At 38.1% G+C, this 23,581-nt stretch overlaps 2 protein-coding genes across 9 annotated transcripts in view; one reads left to right on the forward strand and one right to left on the reverse strand.

Annotated features, from left to right (window-relative positions):
- The first annotated feature begins 2,722 nt into the window (after nucleotides 1-2,722).
- LOC106658051 (ubiquitin-conjugating enzyme E2 G1) lies at nucleotides 2,723-6,683 on the forward strand. Its single transcript, XM_014379855.2, has 6 exons — nucleotides 2,723-2,946; nucleotides 4,568-4,670; nucleotides 4,755-4,852; nucleotides 4,923-5,101; nucleotides 5,186-5,304; nucleotides 6,077-6,683. The coding sequence occupies exons 1-5, from the start codon at nucleotides 2,901-2,903 to the stop codon at nucleotides 5,264-5,266; spliced, it is 507 nt and encodes a 168-aa protein (XP_014235341.1). The 5' UTR covers nucleotides 2,723-2,900; the 3' UTR covers nucleotides 5,267-5,304; nucleotides 6,077-6,683.
- Nucleotides 6,684-10,877: 4,194 nt separating this feature from the next.
- The window catches only part of LOC106658064 (homeobox protein cut), a 115,619-nt gene continuing 102,915 nt past the window's right edge, over nucleotides 10,878-23,581 (reverse strand). For 5 of the 8 annotated variants that reach the window (XM_014379874.2, XM_023460891.1, XM_014379873.2 and 2 more), the window contains 4 exons: nucleotides 16,041-16,479; nucleotides 14,657-15,356; nucleotides 14,295-14,568; nucleotides 10,878-13,991 (listed from right to left, as the gene is read on the reverse strand). In XM_014379874.2, the coding sequence (XP_014235360.1) occupies nucleotides 12,235-13,991; nucleotides 14,295-14,568; nucleotides 14,657-15,356; nucleotides 16,041-16,479 (3,170 nt within the window). In that variant the 3' untranslated portion in view covers nucleotides 10,878-12,234. The remainder of the gene's footprint in view (nucleotides 13,992-14,294; nucleotides 14,569-14,656; nucleotides 15,357-16,040; nucleotides 16,480-23,581) is intronic. The other 3 variants (XM_023460892.1, XM_014379876.2, XM_014379875.2) reach the window with 3 other exon arrangements.

Here is a 23,581-nt window from a genome sequence, read left to right on the forward strand (position 1 = left end):
TGCTGACTGGGCGGTCAGTACATTACACCGGAAGTGGAGGGTAGGAGGGGGGAGGGGGTCTAAAATTTTGTTTTTGGGACCTTTTTGCTATGTACTATAACATACCAAAAGCGCGTCAAGATCGGTGACATACGTGCGCACGGTTTTGTAAAATAGTATTATTTTTACCCATATGTATGGCCGATAGTTTAAACAACTGACTCACTCAAAATAACTTGAAGCGTCCAATATTGTGTTTGGTGAAGGGTGATACCCATTTAATCAAAATGCATTCAACCTAGTTAACATAAAGGTGTGTAAAAAATATTTTTAATTGAAAAACTGTATGACCAAAAAAATAATCCATTGATCAAATACTTTTTCTGTTTAAACAGTTGTTATTTAAAGTGTTAAAAAAATTAATTTGTTTATAAATTAAATGGTTATTATGTTATATAGTTTAATAAATAAATCTTAATAAGTACTTGTCTTGAAACAAATGAACCTTCAATTTAATATGAAATCCCTTAACGAATACCAAAAAATCAATTAAATCTCTGTATCAATTGTCAAGGAAAATATTTACAGATATCATTGAGTTATAAGGTAGTTATTCTTAAACTGCAATTTTCAAAATTCAAGTTCAGTTCTTTCAGATGGTTCAAGAAGTGCCTATTAAAACAAATACTTTCCAAGGAGTCTGCGAGATTAAAAAAACAAATTGATCTCACATCATTTAAAAGATCTACATAGTTTGAATCATAATATAGATACTTGAAAGGTATAGATGTTTCCATAGTTAAGGTTTTATCAATGAAGATAAATGCTAATAAAGGGCTAAAAAATTTTTAATATTTTATATACAGTAATGTAATCTGGGATCCTAACAACAAACGTTCAAATGCTTAGCATAAAAGGTCTTTAGTCGTACTATAATTTATTGAACTGTTGTTATGTATCAAACTGTGCACTTTTAAACGTGTTATTCAAAAAGGATAAAAAGTTCTTATAAAAAAATGTAGCCCCCCCACCCCCCCTCTTCCACCCCTTACCCCAAGATATATATGTAACAAAATAAATCTTTATAGTCACTTTAATTCAAATTGTGCATTGATATATACTACAATTTCCAATACATGTCTCTGATGACCAAGTTTTAAATTCTTTAAGTTGACAAAATTTGTATATAATCACCTAAGGTCATGAAATATGACTTATGAGATGGCTTGTGATTGCTGAAAGGAATATTGAGTATTTATAATCAAGCACTTGTTTGATATACATGAAAAATATGCAAATGCAGGACCATCAAATGTAACATTGTTGATGAAATACACTGGTAAGTCATATTAACAATTATTTATTTACCAAATAAATAATTTTAAGTTAGTAACAATTATATTTCCATTAAAATACAAAATAAATATAACAACTCAGAGAATTTAACAAAAAATATTTAAAGACTGATACTTTGAAAAAAGTAACTTTGATGAAACTGAAAATATTACAAGATCAGAAGCAACACATAAAGAAGACACTAAATAAATAATAAGTTAATATATATCAACAAGCCCTTGAAAAATAATTTTCAGTTATTGAAAGATTAATAGTTTAAATTAAAAAGAGCTAATTACTAGTAACGAACAATTTGAAAGCCAAAGAAAAATTAGCTGAAAAGTAATAAAAAAAGATTGTTGAATGAAATCTATATCTATATATCTATAAATATTTACTTTGTCTCATTGAGTTTCTTCTAAAATTCTTGATATGTTTAATTTTATTTAATTAACTTAAAAAAAATAATAAATTATTATCGTCCTTTATTAAATGAAAATTTATTTTTTATTTAAAAAATAAGTTCAAATTATTTGATTTGCATATCAGTCCACAATTAAAAATAATAATCCTTTAAAACTGAAATATTAACTTATAAATTAAAAGTACTTTGATTAAATCTATACAGATTGCCAAATCCTTGAAAATTGGAAGAGCAACAACAATAGAGAGAACGAGAGGGACAGAGATGCACAGACAGATAAAAAAAATGTTGCTGCTGACAAATATCATCTTCTCATATAGAATCATTTTAATTACATATTTAAAGCTTTAGATTTTTGGATTTTAACAATCGCCCATAAGTTCTTTATGAATCAGATTATTCTTTGTTATCACAATGGTTTAAAAATAAAATAAATACTTATAAAATAGGTGGTCAAAAACTAAAAAATGTACATCTGTTTTCGTTTAATAATGTTTATAGAAATATGGTCACTACTTTAAAATTAATACATGATTTTAAAATTCAACTTTTTTGCTAACATAAGGTATTTTCGGTGATATTATCAAATGTTTTGTCAAATTTCTATAAATAAGAAAAGTGATAATTTTTCAAAAATTGGCGCATTTACCCCTCTACATCGTTTGAAAAATACGCGATTGCACACTGATACACCACACTGTATGCGTGTGTGCAAGATCTGCGGATCGAATACTTATACAGTATCTGAATTGCACTCGCGCGAGGGCAGTTGAAAGTTTTGGTAGAAGGCATTCGTAAATCGTACGTCGCGACCGTCTCGCTTTCACCATGGGCCAATACATATACAGCATACATGCAAGTCTGCAATAGTGAATCCGTCCGGACACACGCACGCGCATATACAAGTAAATTGACGGGTCGCCCGTCGCCGCACGACGTCGCGACATGAGGCAGGCTGTATTATAACCAGCAGCAGCAGTGAGTCTAAGTAGTAGCAGCAGCAGCGGCAGCGACTTTCGGTGGTCTAACTTTCCCGAGCCGCTCTAACGACATTCAGTCGACGTTATAACCGTTTTCGAGTGTGATCCCGCAGCAGCTTACACTTTAAGCTCAGTGTCGTCCAGCATCATTTGACATTACAAAACGAGAATTAATTAATTAAATGTCAGAACCACAGTCATCATTACTTTTAAGAAAGCAACTAGCAGGTAAGCCCGAATAATTATCATCTCGAGTATCAGTCTGATAGTGCGGTGTGTAATCTGTGCCAAGCCAACGACAGCGAGTCTCGCAAGGCCATGATATACGTACGGGCGGACGCGCATCGTGCACTACGTCTCGTACATCAACCTCCGCCGTCGTCTGGGCCGTCGACCGAAGCGCGCCGCGAGCCATCCCCGCGAACGACGATTTCTGTTGCTTCGATCGAGTCTTTGTACACGTATAGGTGCCGCATACGTGTCCTCGTGCACGTGGATTAAAAAAAAAAAGAAGAAGAACGTTGACTTCGACTCGCCACCTCCACGAGGAGAGATTATGTTGCGAGAGCCCGATATAACGAAAATCAATAGACGAGACGCGACGTTACGAGCCGAGAGCGCCTCCAGCTAGTCGGGGACTTGGCCCTTTTAATCCCTGCTCGACTCGTTCTTTCTTTCATTTTTTTCGTCCATCTCATTTTCGGGTACAACGACCCCTCGTGCGCTCGGAAATGCTCTGACCGGCTCGAGCTCGTTGGAGTCCGACGTTAATACACGTACCCTGCTATATGCGACGACCGCATTTGTCGTTTTGCGTGTGTGTGTCTTTCTCTCTCTTTTCTCGGCCCCCTAAAAACGACGATGGCGCGCACACCGACGACGATTTCTCTCCGACGTTTTGTGAATGTGTATACATTCGACAAATTACGACATTTTCCATTTGTTAAAAACTCTTTATACGCTTTATTGCTCGGCGTCTTCTCTTTATGACTCTCCTTGGCTTCAAGGTGTAACCCCGCGAGTTGTATTTATAGAGAGCTTTGCTTCGAGAAAGAGAGAGTCCACTATATATTTTTCTCAATCTTTTTTTCTTTCCTTTTTTTTTGTTCGCATTCGCTGCTTGTACACACAAGCCAGGGCATTTGCACTGCTCTATGCTCTGTCTCCCTTTTGTTTTGCATCATCTTCGCATCGAAACAGCGACTCAGAGCCTCGGATATGTTTCGAGGTGCCGAGTGCGAGTCGAGCTGCATGCAACCCCTTGTGTTGATGATATGCGTGTAATGAGCACGATGATACATGCATGGACACGAGTTTCTCACACCGGGACCACAACGCTGACCAAGAACATAACCTCACAATCTTGACGCCTTCTTTCGGTTTAACGAATTTGCATATAGTCGTCTCTCGTGATTCACGAAATGGCTTTCTGTAACGCTCATCTCATAGATTCGAGTTTCAAAATGTAATTTATACATTGCGAAAGTTGACTAGATGCAAGAGTCCAATAACAATGAAAAATCTCTTTCAATGGAATTTTTAAAGAACTTTTCTCATTGATTACATGCTGGCTGTCATTTTCAGTTCCTAAAAGTAAATATTTACCTTAATTATTTAAATTTGCAGTTGTCCAACATTTAATCAGACCATGAAATACTAGATTTTCATTGTCTCAAACAAAAATGAGTTTTTAACGAATAGAGTCATTGATTTCACATACAAAAAATAAATCAATACTTGATGATTTTATTGTTCATTCAAGAATTTACTTGAGTTGATTGATTGATATTATATAAGAAATTGAATATTTTACTCTTGTATTGTAATAATATGATAATTTTATTTGCAGAATTAAATAAAAATCCAGTTGAAGGTTTCTCAGCTGGTTTGGTAGATGACCATGACATTTACAGATGGGAAGTCCTTATTATTGGACCTCCGGATACATTGTAGTAAGTGGTTTTTCTTAATCTTTTTCCATAAAATTCATGAACATTTAATTGCCAATTCTCAATGAATTACTTTTTATTCTACAGTGAGGGTGGTTTTTTCAAAGCACATTTACAGTTCCCAAAAGAGTATCCACTAAGGCCTCCACGCATGAAATTCATCACAGAAATATGGCATCCAAACAGTAAGTTGATTATTCAAATTTTTAAGTATAAACTTTACAAATTGTATTTCATTTTACCAATGTTTTGTAGTTGAAAAGAATGGTGATGTATGCATATCGATCTTACACGAACCTGGTGATGATAAATGGGGATATGAAAAAGCATCTGAACGGTGGTTACCAGTTCACACCGTTGAAACTATTCTCATAAGTGTGATAAGTATGCTTGCTGATCCTAATGATGAAAGCCCAGCAAATGTTGATGCTGCCGTTAGTATTTTTGTTTTTATTTCTCGGTCAAGATGTACTATTTACTGAATAATAATGTAAATATAATGATGATTTTAATTACAGAAAGAGTGGAGGGAAAGTTATACAGAATTTAAGAGAAAAGTGGCTCGATGTGTTAGAAAAAGCCAGGAAGAGTGTGTGTAGGATAGGAGGACATATTTAAATGGAATGACTTGATTATGGTGAGTTCTTTTGCTTAAAATTTGAACTATTGATCATTTTTTATTTTCGCCACTACTTATTAACTATTCTTACACATTATTTTTCAATTTCTATGTATATTTTTATACTTCAGATATTAAAATTTCCTGATTTTATTATCTAAAAACTTTTTCTATTCTTGTCTAATTTTTTTTTCTTTTGAAAACTCAATGTTGCAAGTCATGAGTTTCTGTTTGCATCAATGATATTCTGTACATTCTAACATTTTTGATGCAATAAGAATGTCAATATTTATTTATTTGAAACTATAAATTATGAAAAAAATTTAAAAGTCTAACTCCCAATACCTTTTTATGTATGGTCAATTTACAATTATATTTTAATAGTTATAAGGAATGATCAAATTATGACCTAATTTTCATGATTTAATTTTATTAATTGCTGCATTAAAATTTTTAATGAACTAATTCGTGTAAATTGTTGTTGAACCTTATTATCACTGTACTTAATGATCAATCTGCTTAGCGAAACATATTTTATTATGCAGCTGTAGCTTCTTAATGCAATTTTTTTCAATACCATTGGTTTTGTGTTTTTTTGTTGTTGTGTGTGTGTGTTGTACAAGATTATTTCAAGATTTGACTCTACTATGTGTTATTAACGTTCATACTTGTTCGCTAAAAATGCCTTTTCATTTTCACAAGACATTCATGGTGATTCTAAATTATTCTTTTTAATTTTTGTAAGTCTCTAATTGATTTTCTCTATTTAATCATGAACAATTTTTTCCAGGAAAACTATAAGCACTGCAAAAGCGAAACAAAGTTAAGCAGAAAGCTGACAAATAACAGTGCCCGAATACCTAGATAAAGCCTGTCACAACCTTATTCTAAGAAAAAAGTCAAGACTCATCCATGTACGGAGTCCCTAGGACTATGATCAACCGACGTATCAATAATTCAACTGAAAACGGAAAGACGAAAATTCATAGGCAGCAACAACTCTTGGTTATATGAATAATTTTATGACACAAGAAAAGACTCAAAGCTTTATAATACAAAAATATCTTTTGTGCGCATTTTAATGTTAATACTTATTGTAAATCAAATCTGTCCCAATGAATACGATCCCCCTCTGTTTTCCACGATTTTAGTCAAAACAAATTCCTCCCACCCGCGCCACCCTCAACGTCTACCCTCTCTTTTCTTACTTGCTGTAATCTTTTTTTTTGTAACTCTAAAGGTGTCATGTAAAATGACTTCATCTATGTTAATTGATATCGATAAATAATTCCTTAGCGTTGTTTCGTATTTTCTTACTTTCGTAATGGTATAATATAAATAAATTTTGTAAAGTCGAAAATCGAAATGAAAAATAATAAATAAATCGTTAAATACAAGTTATGCTAAAGTAAAACTTACCATTAACAAAATACCTTAGAGTATGCTAAAAGAGATCATTCGTTGCGCAAAAGTGCGAACGCGATAATTAAAAAATAGTTCTTAACACGAAGATACATGTGTGTTTTGTGAAATTCTCGATAAGAATATCGCACCAGAAAACTTGAATAGGGAAAAACTTTTTATCATTAATATTTAATATTCAAGAAAAACACGCTGGAATATTTTTTTGTAACAAAATTCATGAATTTTCGAGTTACATCAATTTTAACAGAAAAATATTGAAAATAGATTTATTAAAATCTGTTTTTATATGTTTCTGTAAAAATTTACAATACATGCAATAAAAATTGAAAAGCTTTTGTATTAATACATTTTTTCAACCTTAACTTTGACCCTTGCGCATATTGATGAAAAAATAGATTTTTTTTTATATTTACCAATAAATTTCCTGTATTTCGAACGACTTTTCTATAGTACATTCACATTTAATTTCAAGTTTGAAAATAAAACCCTGATTTGATAAATCATTCTGTCCATCATTTTTTTTAATACTGATTTAAATTCGTATTAAATGAACCTATCTTGAATAGCTACTTATGGGAACTTACCATTGATCGGTATACCATGACATGGCATTTCAGATGTACACTTCAGACCCTCTTATGATCTAATGTTGCTACTATCATGCTCGTATTTACCAATCAAAGCAAACATCGTCTCCACTTGTTATTTTGAATTTAAAGAAAAATATTTAGCATAAGATTCTATGGGTACGATTTTTATATCCATACTCAAACTGTAACTGCTTATAGATAATCAAATTTTTAGCTCGTTATAAGTGTCGAACTCTAAAGTAAAGGAAATTTCAATGATAATAAAAGCAAATTTTTATACAGTTTTTTAATTAGAAATTTTTCATGAAGACAGTGACATATGAATAATATTTTATATGTATATTTATATACAATGAAAGGTTTTTTTTACGTCAAGTATCAGATATTCATTTGCTTTGCGAAAACAGACAGAAACACATTCGCAATAAGTACAAACGAGCGTTCAATATTCATTTCTTTATCCAGTTTTAATATAATTGTCTTGTATTTTTTTTTTGGAAGAGGATATGAATTTTTGGCCAATATTCTCCATGAATAGTTGTTCGTTTTTTATTCGTTTATTACTTTTTTTAATTCAGCCAAAGAGCATTACAAGCTATATCATATAAAGACAATAAATCTCTCACATCTTGAAATATTTTTTATACCTTATTTATTTTTTTCTTTTAAGTTCATTATATCATAATGATGATAATAATCCATAAACGTACAATTTTTTTTAAAACAATAGTGCAATAGTGCGTCGATGCAATGTACAGGATAATTTTTGTTATTAAGCTATATGATACAGTTGAAAAAAAACGTACAAATAATTAATCTATTTCATTACTGCAGGCAAATCTCTGTTTGATCATTTTTTTGTTTCACTTTGTTCTTTTCTTTTGATATACAGTACTATTTAGCGCCAGAAGAATTAGACTTGCGGCGGTAGTCTTACGCCAAGTACTTGTGATCTCTCTTTTATTAGTTTACTTTTTTTGACAGGGGTTGTGTATGTATAGAATATTTAGGTATATTTACTCGTTTTCATGCAACAAAAAGAAGAATTTGTGCGAAAAAATTTGAAAAATGATTCGCTCATATAATTTTTTGTATTTTTATCGAGTATCTATCTACATTTTTTATATTGTAAAATATTTATTGTTAGGTTTACGATATGGTTTTTCCCTCTCAATTTTTGTCTTATAGAATGTAATAATATTTGCCTTTGTCATTCTATTAGAAAAAACAAAAAATAATAAACAATACGAATTAAACAACAACAAAAAAGTTGTGTGCGTACACTTTTCGAATCACTTCTACTAATAGTTGACATGTATCTATTTTATATGATATATATTACACATTTCTCGAATTGCCAACTATACGTTATCTTTTTTCGTCATTGTCGCTCTCCTGCATTTAAAATTTTTATTTTAGTAAAGCTATTGGCTATTTTACTTCTATATACTCTCTCGATATCTACAAAAATTCCCTAATCGTACAGACTCGAGGAATGGAAAATCATAAGACATTACTGAAAATTTTCATCTCAATACTTTTTCGTTATCTTACGCCAGTTTTAATAATAAATTTGAATCTTAGAAATGCTTTTCGTATAACGACGCTCGGGTCATTCAATCGGTAGTAAAAATGAAAATAAATACCCTATAAATGTCTGAAAATGTTTGAGAACGGTTTACACAAGAAATATAAGTTTATTTGGAGATCAATTTTTCTTGTGTTGAGCTACTTTTAATATAAATTTTCATAACCTGTCGCGGAAAAGTTTTTAATTGTATTAATCGACTGTCGGCGTTGATCGCCTCATCGCGTGCCTCTTTTTATTTTTTATATTACGTGCAAAAGTTGGCAAGTAAAAACGTATGAAATCATGGTAAGCTATTTTACTTTATTTATTTTAATACTTAAGAGTAGATATATTTAAAAGTCGATTTCTGATTCAGAAAAATTGTTCCTCTGTGATATAGCCTGCGCATGTTACAACAATTTTATTTTTTGATAATAAATCAATGAAAAATAATTACTGGTTGACTCGCATACGACGCTACCGTTACATATAGAATGACGACCTTTACAATTTTGTTTTTTTTCACTCATTTTTTAAGTCGTAAAAAATGCGCGTCATTTCTCGGTGCAACACGGAGACTAGAAAATTTTATTTAACCGGATAATCAACACTCCTGCTACATTTGCGCTGATGCTAATGTTTTGATTTAAATCGAATATTTTTTAGTCACGCAATATTCGATTTTTCGTCGTAATAACGTTCTCACGCGCGCAATGCTGCACATTCGTTACACACCCGTTTAATTGTCAAAACTTGCTAATATTCAATCAAATTATTTGTTCTTTCGGAAGCTTTTTAAACCGCTTGCGAAAATCTACATACGACTAAATCATTGCTAATTTTTTTATGACTTGAATATTGAATTTTTATCATTTTTTTCATATTTGATCATGCGCATGATTATTTCGATACGATTTGTTTACTGGATTAACTAGAGCAGTAAGAGAGTAATTATTCATTTTATACAAGTTATTTGTTCGTTTAATTTTGTCTGTATTCTCATAATTAGCTATATATACAATTTATTAATGTTATATGTACAATGAGCGTTTTCCATCGAAGAAAATGTGCTTTTGCGCATTTTGGGGAGTTCTCTCGCAGTATTTGAACATACTTATTTACTTTTCGTTTAATTATATTTAATATAATTGTGTGGGCTAACTTTAATGAATTTGTGTCAAGCCCAATTTTTTTTGTTTACATGCAAGTCTACAAAGTCAATATGATTGAGAACCGCTGTTTTTTTGTAATAATATTAGTCCCTTCATTTTTCGTCGTTCTTAGCGCGTAAGCTCTATCACATTGGCTTCCCAAGCCGAGTTTTTCGTTTTATTAATTCTTCAAATATTTATTAATAATTATTTACTTCAATACAATCTTAATACGACAATGATGATGATTTGAAATAAATACATATATTTATTTACACACACGCGTACATACACGCACACAATTGCATACATGCATAATATTACTATACATGTACATTGATTTATTTACGATTACAATAATTTTTTCATTATACGTAATACAACTATAATAGAGTGTGAATGACAATGACAATAATGAAAATTCAAAATTTTCTCATCTATGCGCATATTTTCTAAAGATTACACAATTTGCTTTTTTTCTTTTTAAATATGATACAATTCGTTATCTTGCACTTGCTAAAGAATGTAAATTTTACACTTTTTTATTGTGAAACGAATACAACAGAATAAAACTCACATCGGCGAATCACTTAATATTTGCTCATATTGGTTTAGCCTTTTTCTTGCTCTTAGCAATGAAAATAATTAAATATCATAAAACTGTACAATATTTACTTGTTGCAATAAAATACCAAAAATCGCCACAATAATGATAATTATAATAAATATCAAAACGTTTATATAGTTATAATATAGTGTAATGAATAATAATGTTTAATAATCAAGATGATAATGATAATAATCGTGTAACTAATGATATCTAGTACAATAATAATAATAATAATGAATAATAATAATGATAATAATGATAATAATAATAGTCATAATAATCATGCAATAATAATATTTATAACTAACATTGGTAACGATTCTTAATAACGAACGCGATCTAGTCTCGATTTTGGCGCGACGTACAATATAATACGGAGCGATAAAGAATAAAGATTATACAAATAAATAGAAAACCAATCGAATGGCTCGCATAATTCATCTTTTATTTAGTTCTCGTTCAACAACATAAAAATCGCTTCATCTTTTCATCTCGATATATATAATAATAATATATATTTATATATAATGTACTTTTTGCATGTACGCAACTCGAGAGTGAAATATATGCAATAACGTCAACAGCTTAATGGCTAACAAGGAGGTTCTCTCGCTCGAAAAAAGGGGAATCGGGGCCGATATAAACGATAACATTAATCACAATTATGCAATTTCGCGAACTCGCTTTGCGTACGACGAACGAGTCACTTGCGCGGGCGCGTATTATTATTTTTCATTATTCCGCCTCATTTTCCTCTATTCGTTTAAAAATCAATTTAACAATTGGTTACGTGTGTGTATATGTATAAGGAGAGGACAAGGGGAAGATGAGAGTGGTGGGAGAAGGGGGGGATTTGAATTGCACTGTTATTAAGAAAATCCGTTCCTTGTACGTTTCTCGGAGTATATACTATACATACTTCACTGCAACTCTTCGCCGCGTCTCGAAAGCTCGGAGCAAATTTCTTCGAAGAGCGCGCGCGTAAACGACAAAGGGATTCTCTCAAATTTCGATAATCTTACCGCTAAATTATCATCTAACTCGATCACCACTGATTTATGCAACTCGTGCTTAACTTCCGATTCGTTGATGAATATTATTTCAATTTTTGTCCGCAAGTGTACAAGTTGTAAACGTTTTTGATTTCGCTCAATTTGTGTTTTAAGATACATTATATCTTAATTTTTTTTATCTTTGTTCACTTTTCGCGTGATAAGTTAATGCCCTAACCATAGGCAGGACCCGGCTCGTGCCGAATCCTATTGCTGGCTTCAATATTATAATTGTTATATTTAAAAATAACCGAAAAACTTAACTAGCATTATTTGTTATATTTATTACGTTAATAATAATAATAATAATAATGATGCTATGCATGTCATCCACGCTTACGTAAATCGACGCGCGTGCGATGCTCTGTCAGTCTTAAGAACGACCGATTTCGTTGGCTTGCCTTGGCCAGCTCACAGCTTTGGAATACGATAAATACAAGTCCGAGCTACTGTTTCAGTTAAGTCGCAGCTCATTTATATGTTTTATTTTATTTTTATTCTTTCTTACTCTCGATCGATTCTTTTTCGTCTTTTGGTTTATGTTCTAAATTTAAAAATCCCAGGTTTCATCGGGCTCAGCCTTTACAGGTTCCTTAGGACTATTTTCGGCAGTTTGACTCTGCGAAGCCGACGGCGGTCGCGGCGATGCGGCTGGACTGTTGACCGCCGATTTGGGGCTCGGCGACAAGCTTCCGCGATCTGCTTGAGCATTGTGAGCCGAGACCGAGGAAGAAGCGTCGTCGCTCTGTGCCTCGTCTTCGTATCGATCGAGGACCGGAGTTGGATCGACTCGGACGGTTTCCTCGGTGGGCTCTCGCTTCACGCTGTAATCGTCGGTTTGCATGACGCAGACACCGTTGATAATGACCTCGTCGGCAGCGGCAGCTGCTGCGGCCGCTGCAGCACGAGCCGCCGATGGCTCCTGCCATTCGGGATTTACCCACTGAGGCGCGGCCGGCTTGCGGCGATTCGAGCGGCCTGCGGAGGCACCACTTCCGACGCCACCACTGGGGGCGCTGTTGGCTGGTGCTGGAATATCCGCAGACTCGCGACCTTTCACGCTGCTGCTAGAACCGTCCGAATCTTCGCTTCCGAGATTGCTCATGGCGTCATCGCCGTCATCGTCGTCGAATTCTCTTTTGAGCGAGCCCATCGACAAGTCTAGACCAGCGCATTGTTCTTTGAGAGCATTGCCAACGAGGGCCGCGAGATTTGGATTGAAGTACGGCGGGTAGTTGAGAGTTACGTTTCCCAGGCCCAAACGTTCCTTTTGCAGGTCTAGGAGTCTTTGGTTTAGGAGTACGCGGAACTGCACGGCGTCAAACGGCTGGCCAGGTTCGCGCGAGGGCGACGGTGGCTCGGGTGGTCCGTGTGGCGTTTGCTGCTTCAGCCGCATGCGATGGTTGTGGAACCAATTGGTGATCGTTCGCGACGACAAACCGAGCTCACCGGCCAAAAACTCGATGGTTTGTACGTTCGGGTACGCATCCAAGGTAAATGCCAGTCGTAGAGCCTCCTTTTGTTCCTCGCTGAACAGTACACGCTGTTTCTTGGCCGATGTGGGACCCGGACCTGGTCCAGGGGAAGCTGCGTGATAGAACTCAGCCGTGTCGTTGCTGGAAGTGTCGGAACTGTTGTCGTGGCCTGGCCCACTGCTGCGTCGCTTTTTGTTAGCCTCTCGTCGCTCGTTCTTCAACGCTTGCAAGCGCTCGATATTTGAAGGATCGGCTAGCCAAAGCTGCATTCGAATGAAAGGCTCTCGCCCCTTGATACTCAACATGTGCCACGGCTTAGGTTTACTCAGAAGCTCGCTGACTGATCCCTGTGACAGACCCAAAACTGCCTCACCGAAGATCTTTTGGCCAATGTTGTTGGCCAAGAGAGCCTCTTTGATTTTGGTCGTAATAGTCTGCGTGTCAAGGTCCTGGGTCAGGGCCGCCATTTCGTAAACGCTCGGCGAGATGTGTGGATGGAGAGCGCGCAGTGGCGACTGCGCCATCTGATGGTGCGGCGAGTGCAGATTCATCTGGCCGCTTTGGTGCTGCTGTTGCTGCTGCTGCTGCTGCTGCTTCTTCTGGAGCTCTTGAATGCTCAACTGCGCGTGTACGCTTCCCGGCGGAGTCAGCATCATTGGCGATTGTTGCGACAGTTGCGGACTTGGCTGTGGTGGACCGAGTTGCATCTGACTCTCTTGCTGATGTTGAGCGGCTGCGGCCGCTTGCGCCGCGGCTTGGGCTTTCGCTGCATTTTGTAATTGCTCTTGGACGAGTTTCGTGGGTGGCATTGGCTTCATCGGTGTTCCGCAAGCTGTAAAGTAAAATTCATTGTCAGCATAAAAAAACATCTCGACAAAGAAATGTAAACGTAGTTCAGAAGCTCTGTCAACGTAGCATTAGTGCAATTATGTATGCGATTGAATTCACGTCTTCTTGAAAAACCTTACAGTGACAAATTCAAATGTCTTACAATGAGACGATGATAACGAACAAACAAAAATTTGGCACACTCAACGAGACAATCAAGAAATATAACAAATGCACGTGTTACAGCAACGTAGAGCTACTGAGCTAGGTGTGTGAATAAATAAAATAACAAAACATCTATATTGACCTGAGTTAAACTTACGAGGCAGGCCGCCGTAGCCGCCGGTCCTCATGAGCTTTTCCGGTGCTATTTTGTATTGGCTGGCTACCAATTTGTGCACAGCATTGTCGTCTTCTAGGAACATTTTCATGCGTATGAAAGGCTCTCGTCCTTTTTGAGTGAGCATGTGCCACGGTTTAGGTCTTGCCAAAAGGTCCGACACCGATCCTTGAGATAGACCGAGAACGGATTCACCAAACAGACGTTGAGATATCGAATACTGTGAAAGCTGTTCCTTTACCTGCAACGAAAAGTCAGAATTTAGAACTCGTATACCTCAAACTTCATGCAAAAAATTGTAAAAATTGTATGATCTTCGTTTAACCTACCCTCTTGACAATGTCTTCTGTATTGAGATTATTGTAAATATCGAATTGCTGCTGAGTGATGGGAGGCAAAACGGCTTTGAGCGGTCGTTGATTGCCCGAGTGATGAGTCGGAGTGGACGGTTGGCTGATCAGGCTATTCGTAATAGACGCCATGCGTTGCAGCGGACTGGCCGCCGCGGCGCCCGTGAATTCTTCGCTGGGCGTCATGGCCGGCGGCAGGATCGAGTTGCCCAGAGGCGAGCTGGCCGACGAGCCTCCGGGGGTCGACTGGCTGCCCACGGCGGCTGCGGCGCTCGACGCAGGCTCCTGCTTAGGTTTCACCAAGCTGAATGCGCTGCCCGCGTGCCTCATAGCCTCCTCCATTTTTTCCTTCTCCTCCTCCGACACGCCGTTGATCATCTTGTTTCTGAGGATGTTGCCGAGGCTCAGATCCTGGGCGGCCGCTGCTGCTGCTGCTGCTGCCGCCGCGGCGGCGGCTGCGGCCGAATTCGATGCGGCGCCGTTGGTCGCTAAGTGGTGTTGCTGAATCGCGTGCTGCTGGAGCGCCAATAGGCTGGATATTTGTGGCGGGTACGGCAAACTTTGAGCGGTGCTGAATTTGTGCAGCTCGCGCTGATAGGCTTCCAGAGCCATTCTGATTTCGTCTTGGGTGCGGTCCATGCCTTGGAGATTTTGACCACTGAAAAACGGAAACATCGCACTAAAATTAATCGCGTTCATTTTGCTGTCCTCATCCATATTTGCAATACCACCTTTTCATTAGCGTTAATATAGAAAAAAATCGGAACGGATGAATTGTAATAATTTCTTATTAATTTTTCAACGAGACGACATTTCAAAACACATCATGTAAGATAGTACTTATTACACCGGAGATAAACATTTACGTGTGATTTCTAATTGCGGAATTTAGCGCTGCCTGAATAATGAACGGTAGCAAATAATCGATGGAACTGATTAAGGTACAATAAGAAAGTTTGAGTCGCGAAAAAATTAATTAGTATCGGAACACATGAGCTCTGTATTCTTGAAAACTTGCGAAACGCGAGTATGAAAATAAATTTTGCAAATGAAAAATGTACTGCCCGACAGTTCAATATTATATAAGTGCGAATTAGGTGACGAGTTGCTGCAAATTATTCGAAGCAACAAAGTCGCAGCCTTCGATTCGCTACTCTTTATTTTACAAAAATCTAATAGCACCGACACGTCTGCCAAAATCTTTAAATATAAACCCGTTATGAGTGCTGACGAAGAGTATAAGAGCAGCTCGACGCATTATACAACAATAATAGCTCGTCGTAGAAATGCACTGCTGCAGTCGTTTAGTTGTACCGGTGGTGTCCGGCGGTGTGAAAAAAAAAACGGATAACAAATTTCTTACCTGGAGGGAATCGCGCCTCGCATCTCTTCGTTGCGGCGGACCATGAGCTTGGCCAATTCCTCCTGATAAATTCTGGCCACCTTCTCCTGGGGAATGTCGTCGTTCTCGTACTTTTTGAGGCGGCGATTCTGGCTGTCCTTGCTGCCGAACGGGCTCGGGCAGTTGAGTCGACTCGGGCTCTTGCTGTCGGCGTCGTTGGACGCCTCGTGCTCGCTCTGCTGCGCCCTGAGCATGTGCCCGGACTCGGAGAGCATGTGAGCGATGCGCTGCTGCTCCTGACTCATCTCCTGGGCCGAGACGGAGCCCGGCGCGCCGCCCGAGGTGCCGTTGTCGCTGGCGCTGTTGCCGACGCCCGGCATGGACGACTGGCTGTCCTGCGAGGGCCGCGGGAAGCCGGGCATGCCGCCGCCGCTACTCTGTTCCTTGCCTGAAACATACTCTACACGTGAGGGCACGACTTGCGGCGCGTTCTTCAATTGTCTTGTGTTTACTTAACAACTATGTGGCTATGAACTAATTACTCGAAAAAAGCACACAACACTCGCACCCACAGATTATGTATGTACATATATATATTTATCGAGTAGCGAAGCAAGAAGTGCGGCTAAAGTCAATTACATAAATAACGAATCTTTTTATCCCACTCGGTGGCTGCGTGCAGCAGTTACGTAGGCCCTAGCACCCTCTTGGAGATAGCGAATTAAAGATTCTCTCGAGAATCGGAATCGAAATCGAAAGGTGATAGCAATTAAAGTTGCTTGGCTGCCTTAAATCGATATTACTTGTCGCGCGCGCGCTCACGCTCTCGTGTACTGGCTATGTATATCCCATTTCCGATAATTAAAATATCCTCTCTGTACTCGCTCGTCTCTCTCACTTTCGTGCAGTAAGCTCTCGACTTTCAGCACCCCCTTAGCTTTGCTCGATACTACATAGGCTCACCTCCTCGTCGTCGTCTGTACGAGAGTGTCCCCTGTCCCTCTTTCTCTATCTCTCTAGATTACGTGCTTCCCATTTAATTGACCAATCAACCGCGAGTCTCGGAGACGAATCAGTTATCGATCGTTTTCTGTGGAGTCGCGTGCACGTAGCGAGAGACTCGTCTTTAATTGCTCTTCAGAAACAGCTGTTACTCGTCTTGCTGCAGCGAGAGCGCGATATAGGCCTTCGATCGAGACAATGCGCATACGCGTACAGTCGCGAATTGCGATACGCTCGTTTTCGGGTCTCGCTCTTTGTTAGCCAAACACCGGGCTTGGCAATCGTTGAAAGAGTCGAAACAGCTCGTCGTCTCCTCGTGTATTATTATATTGCCGAATTGTCTCGTTGCACGAGCGAGGCGCATACGACCACATTCTTGTACGTACTCGTGTAAAAGTGGACAAGTTTGAAAGTTTGAATAATTTGATGTTTGATATACGCGAACGAGTTTCAAGAATATGTGCCAGCCAAGACTTAAAAATCGCATCTGTACGAATAGATGTATATGCTCGCGATCGAGATATAGATGCGGCACACACGCGCCTAGCTTGTCGCGCTTGAATCACTGCCAGTGCAGCTTAACGGAACGACGACGACGAAGAGTGGTGGCGGTGGTGCGCACGAGACCGGCCGGCTGCGTACGGCTCGCACACGTGTAATGTACATGTGGGTACGCTCTCGCGCTATAACACACTGGGCCATGCGAGATAAAGCGAGAGGCAGAGCCCGATTCCTCACTGCGCAGCTCTCTGATACGAGAGGGGCTCTACCTATCGCTGATCGACCTTCGATCGATTCGCCATTGCGTTAACGTCTCTGCGCCTCCTCGAGTGTACCGTATGGCATGTGTGCGATTTCGCCCGATATACAAATGTATTGCGCGCGCGTAACTCCGATTTTAGAAAATTCCTTTCTCCGCGCGGCTTGCGGCATTCGAAAGTTACAATGAATTTTTCACGCTGCGCTAGACTTTACACGATTTTTATTTACTAGTATGAATAACTTTTTTTATCCGGACAAATATTTTTCTCGAATCCTCACCGAAACACGTGGATATAGATTTCATTAGTTTTTTTTTCATACACCCACGCAATCGTATTGACTAATCACGAAACCTAATTAATTTCGGCTTCACAAGATCCGAGCTCAAGTACGTACAAACACGATGAGACTTTCTGAATTAATTTGAAACGTCTATTGCGAAAAAGCTTTTATTTTATCGTCAATTTTTTGTTTTTTATTTCGTGATTTATTTCTTTCCCTTCCCCCGTTCTCTTTATGTCTTCACTTATTATGCGTTGAAATGCAGCCAACTGGTTCTCACATACGTTTGTATCTTCTTTTGTGCTATGACAAGACGTGCACACCGCAGCTTGTGATTCTAGCGCGAAAATTTTTATTTGCCTTTCTCGCGAGCACACACGAGTACGTTCCGATACGAGTGCACGCTTGGCTACGCGCAGCGAACGCTTCGACTTTGCGCTGCCCCGATATAATTTGCGCGGCCAGGGCCCGATTTTCATTTCCGCAGGATGACGAAACTTTATTAATAATATAATTATTAACGCTTCGTTTGTCTGGACACGGCGGCTGCGATCTATGTGTAAGTACTCGTGTGCAGCCTATGTAAAACTAATAAAAAGTGGGAAAAGACGAGCTATTCCTACTTTTTTTTCTTCTATCGCACCGAACTCGCGCAGGAATACAGACAGGATACTATCGCCCACCGTAACACCATACTTGCTCGATTACGACAATCCATATATAGGTTGAATAATGTATGTACATTCGTGCGAGTTTCGATAGTTGGATGATTTTTTATTCTTCTCTTTGCAACTGTGGTGTGAGAACGTCGTGGTAAAATTTTTCATGCATCATCGTATTATGTGCACGCGCGCGCGCAGTTATTGCGAGATCGCGAGGTGGCGGCCTAGGCAAGAGAGTAGTGCACTCGTGAAATCTATTGCATCGAATCCACGATACGCGCCATTATAGGATAGAAATCGCGGCCGCGCACGAGTTGAGCCAATTACCTTGTCAAAATGTATTCATATAACGTATACATATACACAGACGTATGAACAAGCCGCGCTAGAAAGTATTATACATGTATAAACTCGAGTGAGATATTGTTTGAAAAATCCGTGATATAATTATTCGTTATGTTCGAGCGAGTTAAACGTTGTCGCAGGCGCAAGTAACAATGAGAGCTAACGACAGGCAGCGACAACAAAAAATTCCATATAATATATATGTATAATAATACGTAGGAGCAATCGCGCTCGATCGTTGGCGAACAATACCCCAGCTAGTCGTCGCTCCATTTCAGAATGTCGCGAACGCGCGAAAAACACATCAGGAAGCCCTCGTTGCAATTATAATGGCGTAAAATCTACGCGCATCGCGGGTAAGAGAGAAATATGACAATGCTCGTATGTGCGTACGACGCATATAACGTAAGAGTTACAAAACGCATTCACACATGTACACGTTAACGCACTCGTTATAATTCCGTGGGAATGCGGCTCTCTCGTATATAACATTCGGTCATTCGGGCAAATCCCGGAAGTGCTCACCTACATAATTCAGCTGCGGAGCCTGCGTCGAGCTCCTCGCGAATTTCCAAAGTATAATAATCGCGAAGCGCTAGAGGGAAAAGCGCGATATATAAAATCGGGAAAATAAAATCAACTGGAAAGATCGCGGCGAGTCTGGCGCGTGCGCTTACATGTGCGCGCGCGAGCTTCGGCTATAGTTATATATAATAACCCAAGGCTTGATGAAACTCGTTCGCGCGCGGCATAATTGACGCTAAAATACGCGCGTGTGCGTGAGTATAGGCGGCGCGATTCTTCGACCGATCTGCTACTACTACTACTATGTATACGAGTGTGCGTTGTCTTTGCGCAATTAAGCTGAATCGTTTCGCACGCGTTGCGCCTCTCCAACGCTGCAGTACACGTCGGCGCTGAGAGGCTCTCTCTCTCTCGCTCGTTCGTTCGTTCCAATCGTTTGATCAACGCACCAGAGATTTTGTACAAAGATTCTCTGTTGTCTCGCGACCGACCGATCACGACTCGAGCTGCATAATGCATATACGTGGCTACCGGTTTTCCGATCTTTGCCGATTTTTTGACGCTGCCAGGAGCAGTTCTCCGAAATAATTCCTCGGCGTGGACAAGAGCTCGTATTGTTTCAACGAGACGCTCGCGCGCATAAGCATCGATTGTGTCCAAATAGCCATCGATTCATATTCGAGCAGAGCCCCGCTGTTTATAATCACCCTCTCGACTGAATATGTAGTTCACGATTTTCGACGTCCAGGATCCCTCTTATCACAATCCTTCCTCTCGTTCTCTCTCTTTCTCTTCTCCTCGTCGTTCTCTGCCCTCTTGAACAAGTTTGACTTTCCATACGTAGCCCGCGCTGCACATACACAGCTCTCGCTTTCCTTCGCTCTCGAATTTCCGTAACGTATATGTACGCCTGAACTCGTTAGTTTTAACGATTTTCGATTCCTGCCCAATTTAAACTTTGCCGCCACTCGGATTCGACCGTTCGTAGCCACTACTACCCTCCGAAAATAAAGCGAAAATTTGGCGGAAAATTGTTCTTCGAGTGGGTTATCTACCCCCCAAAAAAGAAGGAAAAGAGTACGACTCGATTGCTTTTTTTTGCAACTAGCGCTCTTGGGCTTTGTTTTATTCGCCTGTGAGAATGAGACGCAGCGGAAGTCGAGCTGATGCGGGTTTGAATTAGTATTGCACATTTATATAGATATATCTGTTATGCACACATATAATACGTACGCGCGGCTGCGGAGAAAGCGCGAGCATCGAGAAGGCTTAACAAGGCATTTTAGAATAGAATTCCCTCGGGCAATTGTTGTGTATATAACGATTCATATTTATCTCGACCCACATTACACTTCTACGAGCGTTTAAATACACATGCTTATAGACGCAGGCTTACACACTGGAAACCATGTATAGCCGGCAGAACTCAATAAAGGGTTATACGAGCTCGACTCGATTGTTTGCTCTGCCAACTCAATTTTTTGAGCTGATACAGCTCAATTAATATATTTTCATCATAACAAACGAGAAGCGAGGTGTACAGACACAACTTTTTAAATCTTTTGCTTTTACATGCTTAAGTATTTTAATTTCGATGTCAGACGAGTACGTTCTCGTTGATAAGCGTCAAAAATTGATAACGGATACATGACATTAATTTATCATATGGTTTAAAAAATCTTTATTATATTTTATATTAGAATTAAATTACATATAACTTTTCAACAATATAAATTGATCGCCCACAATACTTAGTGGTTTATAATTAACAAGGTTTTCAAATTCTATAACATCAGAGCTGTCAGACACATTTTGCACAAGATATGCGTACTCGTGGCATGAAAAAGACGTTAATAATCTATTATAAACCAATAAAAGTTTGCCATTACTTTCGCAAACTGACTTGATTTTTCCAAATACAGGTTGACCATTTTGTTCAGCAACGCATACGACCACTCCTGGCTGGTATTTACTGCCATATTTTTCAATCCAGTTGAAAATTTTAACTTTTTCATTGAAGAGATCATTTTTTTGCGGTAGTTTTTCTTGAACTGAGGACTTGAATTCTTCAAAGGAAATTTCTTGTGATGGGCCGTTTTGGAATTTTGAGCTTATCTCTTGCTTGTAAAGTATGCAAGCTAATTTTAATTGATGTTTTTTGACAATGCTATCACATACTAGTTTTTTAGAATGTATTGAATTAGCAGCAACTTTTGACTCTTGATGTTTAGCCTCAAATCTCATTCCCCAAGTATTTACTAAAGGACCAGTCTCTCTCATGACAGAGAATAGATGCACTGCTATGTGGTCTTTAGGTTTAAGCGGTCTTTTTAGTATTTGAATCACTAGGGAATGATGTTCTTTTATGAGGTTTTTTAAAAGTGTACTACATCCTCGTTGCAAAGCAGGGCAAGTGGCTAGAGCCACTATCTTGCGCAACACAATATATACATTCCATGCTGGATCATTGATTGGTATATAATCACCAATCAAAATTCCAAAGTGGGTCGTGAATTGGAATAATTCCGAAGCTGACATACGTATAACGTCGTTCAGCAAGTCTTTTTGAAAAATAGGGGTAGGCTTGTTACAATCGACTATGCCCCAATCATGTCTAGCTATACGTAAATTAAGATCATCAAGAGTGAAGAACTTTTTTTCGATATAATATTTGATGAGAGAGCACAGATCAAACATACAAATGCCCTCCATCAAATCGTGCATTATATCAGCAGAAATGTTATCCAAAACATGAAAACCAGGTAAATTTTCAAACACACAACTTTCTTTTATTCCAGTTTTGCTGACATCGTGAACATTAACATCTCTCTCATAATTTTCTTTCGTTCTCAAGTATGCTTCATCTTCCTGTATAGCAATAGATCGTTGAAATTTATTCATTTTACAAAATCTGCATGCATAATTAGCGTTAAAGCTTTCAGTAAATCCTAAAATACCATGTAGACCTAAGTTGTCGCCTACTATGAGACCTAGTTTGAAGAAAATTTGTACCCGTTCTTGTGAGATTGAAAGTTCAATGCCTTCTGTTTCAAGAATTTGGAGATTTTGAATTAAATGTTTAAAAACTGCACGATTCCCATACTTTTGCCTATCTTTCGAGTAATAAAGAAGAACATGAAATATCATGGAAAGGGTTGATTGGTACTGTGGAGGAAAGCATGGTAAAGATATGTATGTACCAGCCAACTTATTTTGTCCAGCATGACTACTTAATGGACTACCCGTTTCAAAATCATCAGAGAACAAAATTAAAGGAAACACTTTCTTTGACTTATCCCAATTTTCAATTTTTTTTTTCCACAACGGACTTTGAATAAAATTAGAAATTACGTCTTTTTCCTCGTCAAGAGATGATACATAGTTTACGACAGCATTATAAACACCTGGTAACTCAAAAATTTTTTTGAGCGTATCTTTCAACGGAAATAAATAAATATAAGATTCATGGTGAGAGGACCCTTTTTTTTCTACGCCACTAGATGTGCGTTTAATACCTTGCAGTCTGTTATCTAATCGATGTTTTGTTGGGGTTAAATAGTATCCTTTTTTTGTAAGAAATGCTAAACGCTTTTTATCACTGTCAATATCGTCAAAGGCCATGCTCAGAGAATCTATCATATTATTTAAATTGGAAACATCTACACCAGTATTTTCAGACAAATTCGATACTTCCTTTTTAATGATATCAAAAGTATAATTAAGTATATCCTTCGTATTTATTACGAAATCTTGCATATGCTTTTGAGAAAGATCTAAATCATTATAAAAGTTAAAAGTTTTATCCATGATAATATTTTTTAATAATTCAACTTTTTCGAACTTTTCTTTTTCTATGTTATGAGTATGATCTCTCTGATCAGATTCAAGTTTCAGTGGTATTTTGATATTGGTGAATGTAGAATCATTTGATGGGTTGAGGTTAACGACAGAGTGTTCGTTATTATGTTTAAGTTGCCAGTGGCT

The sequence above is a fragment of the Trichogramma pretiosum genome, unplaced genomic scaffold (assembly GCF_000599845.2).
Source record: "Trichogramma pretiosum strain Unisexual culture from Peru unplaced genomic scaffold, Tpre_2.0 scaffold6, whole genome shotgun sequence".
Taxonomy (NCBI): Eukaryota; Metazoa; Arthropoda; class Insecta; order Hymenoptera; family Trichogrammatidae; genus Trichogramma; species Trichogramma pretiosum.

What these genes read in the sequence shown, in the direction of transcription:
- LOC106658051 (XM_014379855.2), top strand. Translation starts at nt 2,901, where the DNA reads ATGTCAGAACCACAGTCATCATTACTTTTAAGAAAGCAACTAGCAG. An exon ending in GGACCTCCGGATACATTGTA is followed by an intron (nt 4,671 to 4,754) that starts GTAAGTGGTTTT and finishes TTTATTCTACAG; the next exon opens with TGAGGGTGGTTTTTTCAAAG. An exon ending in CAGCAAATGTTGATGCTGCC is followed by an intron (nt 5,102 to 5,185) that starts GTTAGTATTTTT and finishes TTTTAATTACAG; the next exon opens with AAAGAGTGGAGGGAAAGTTA.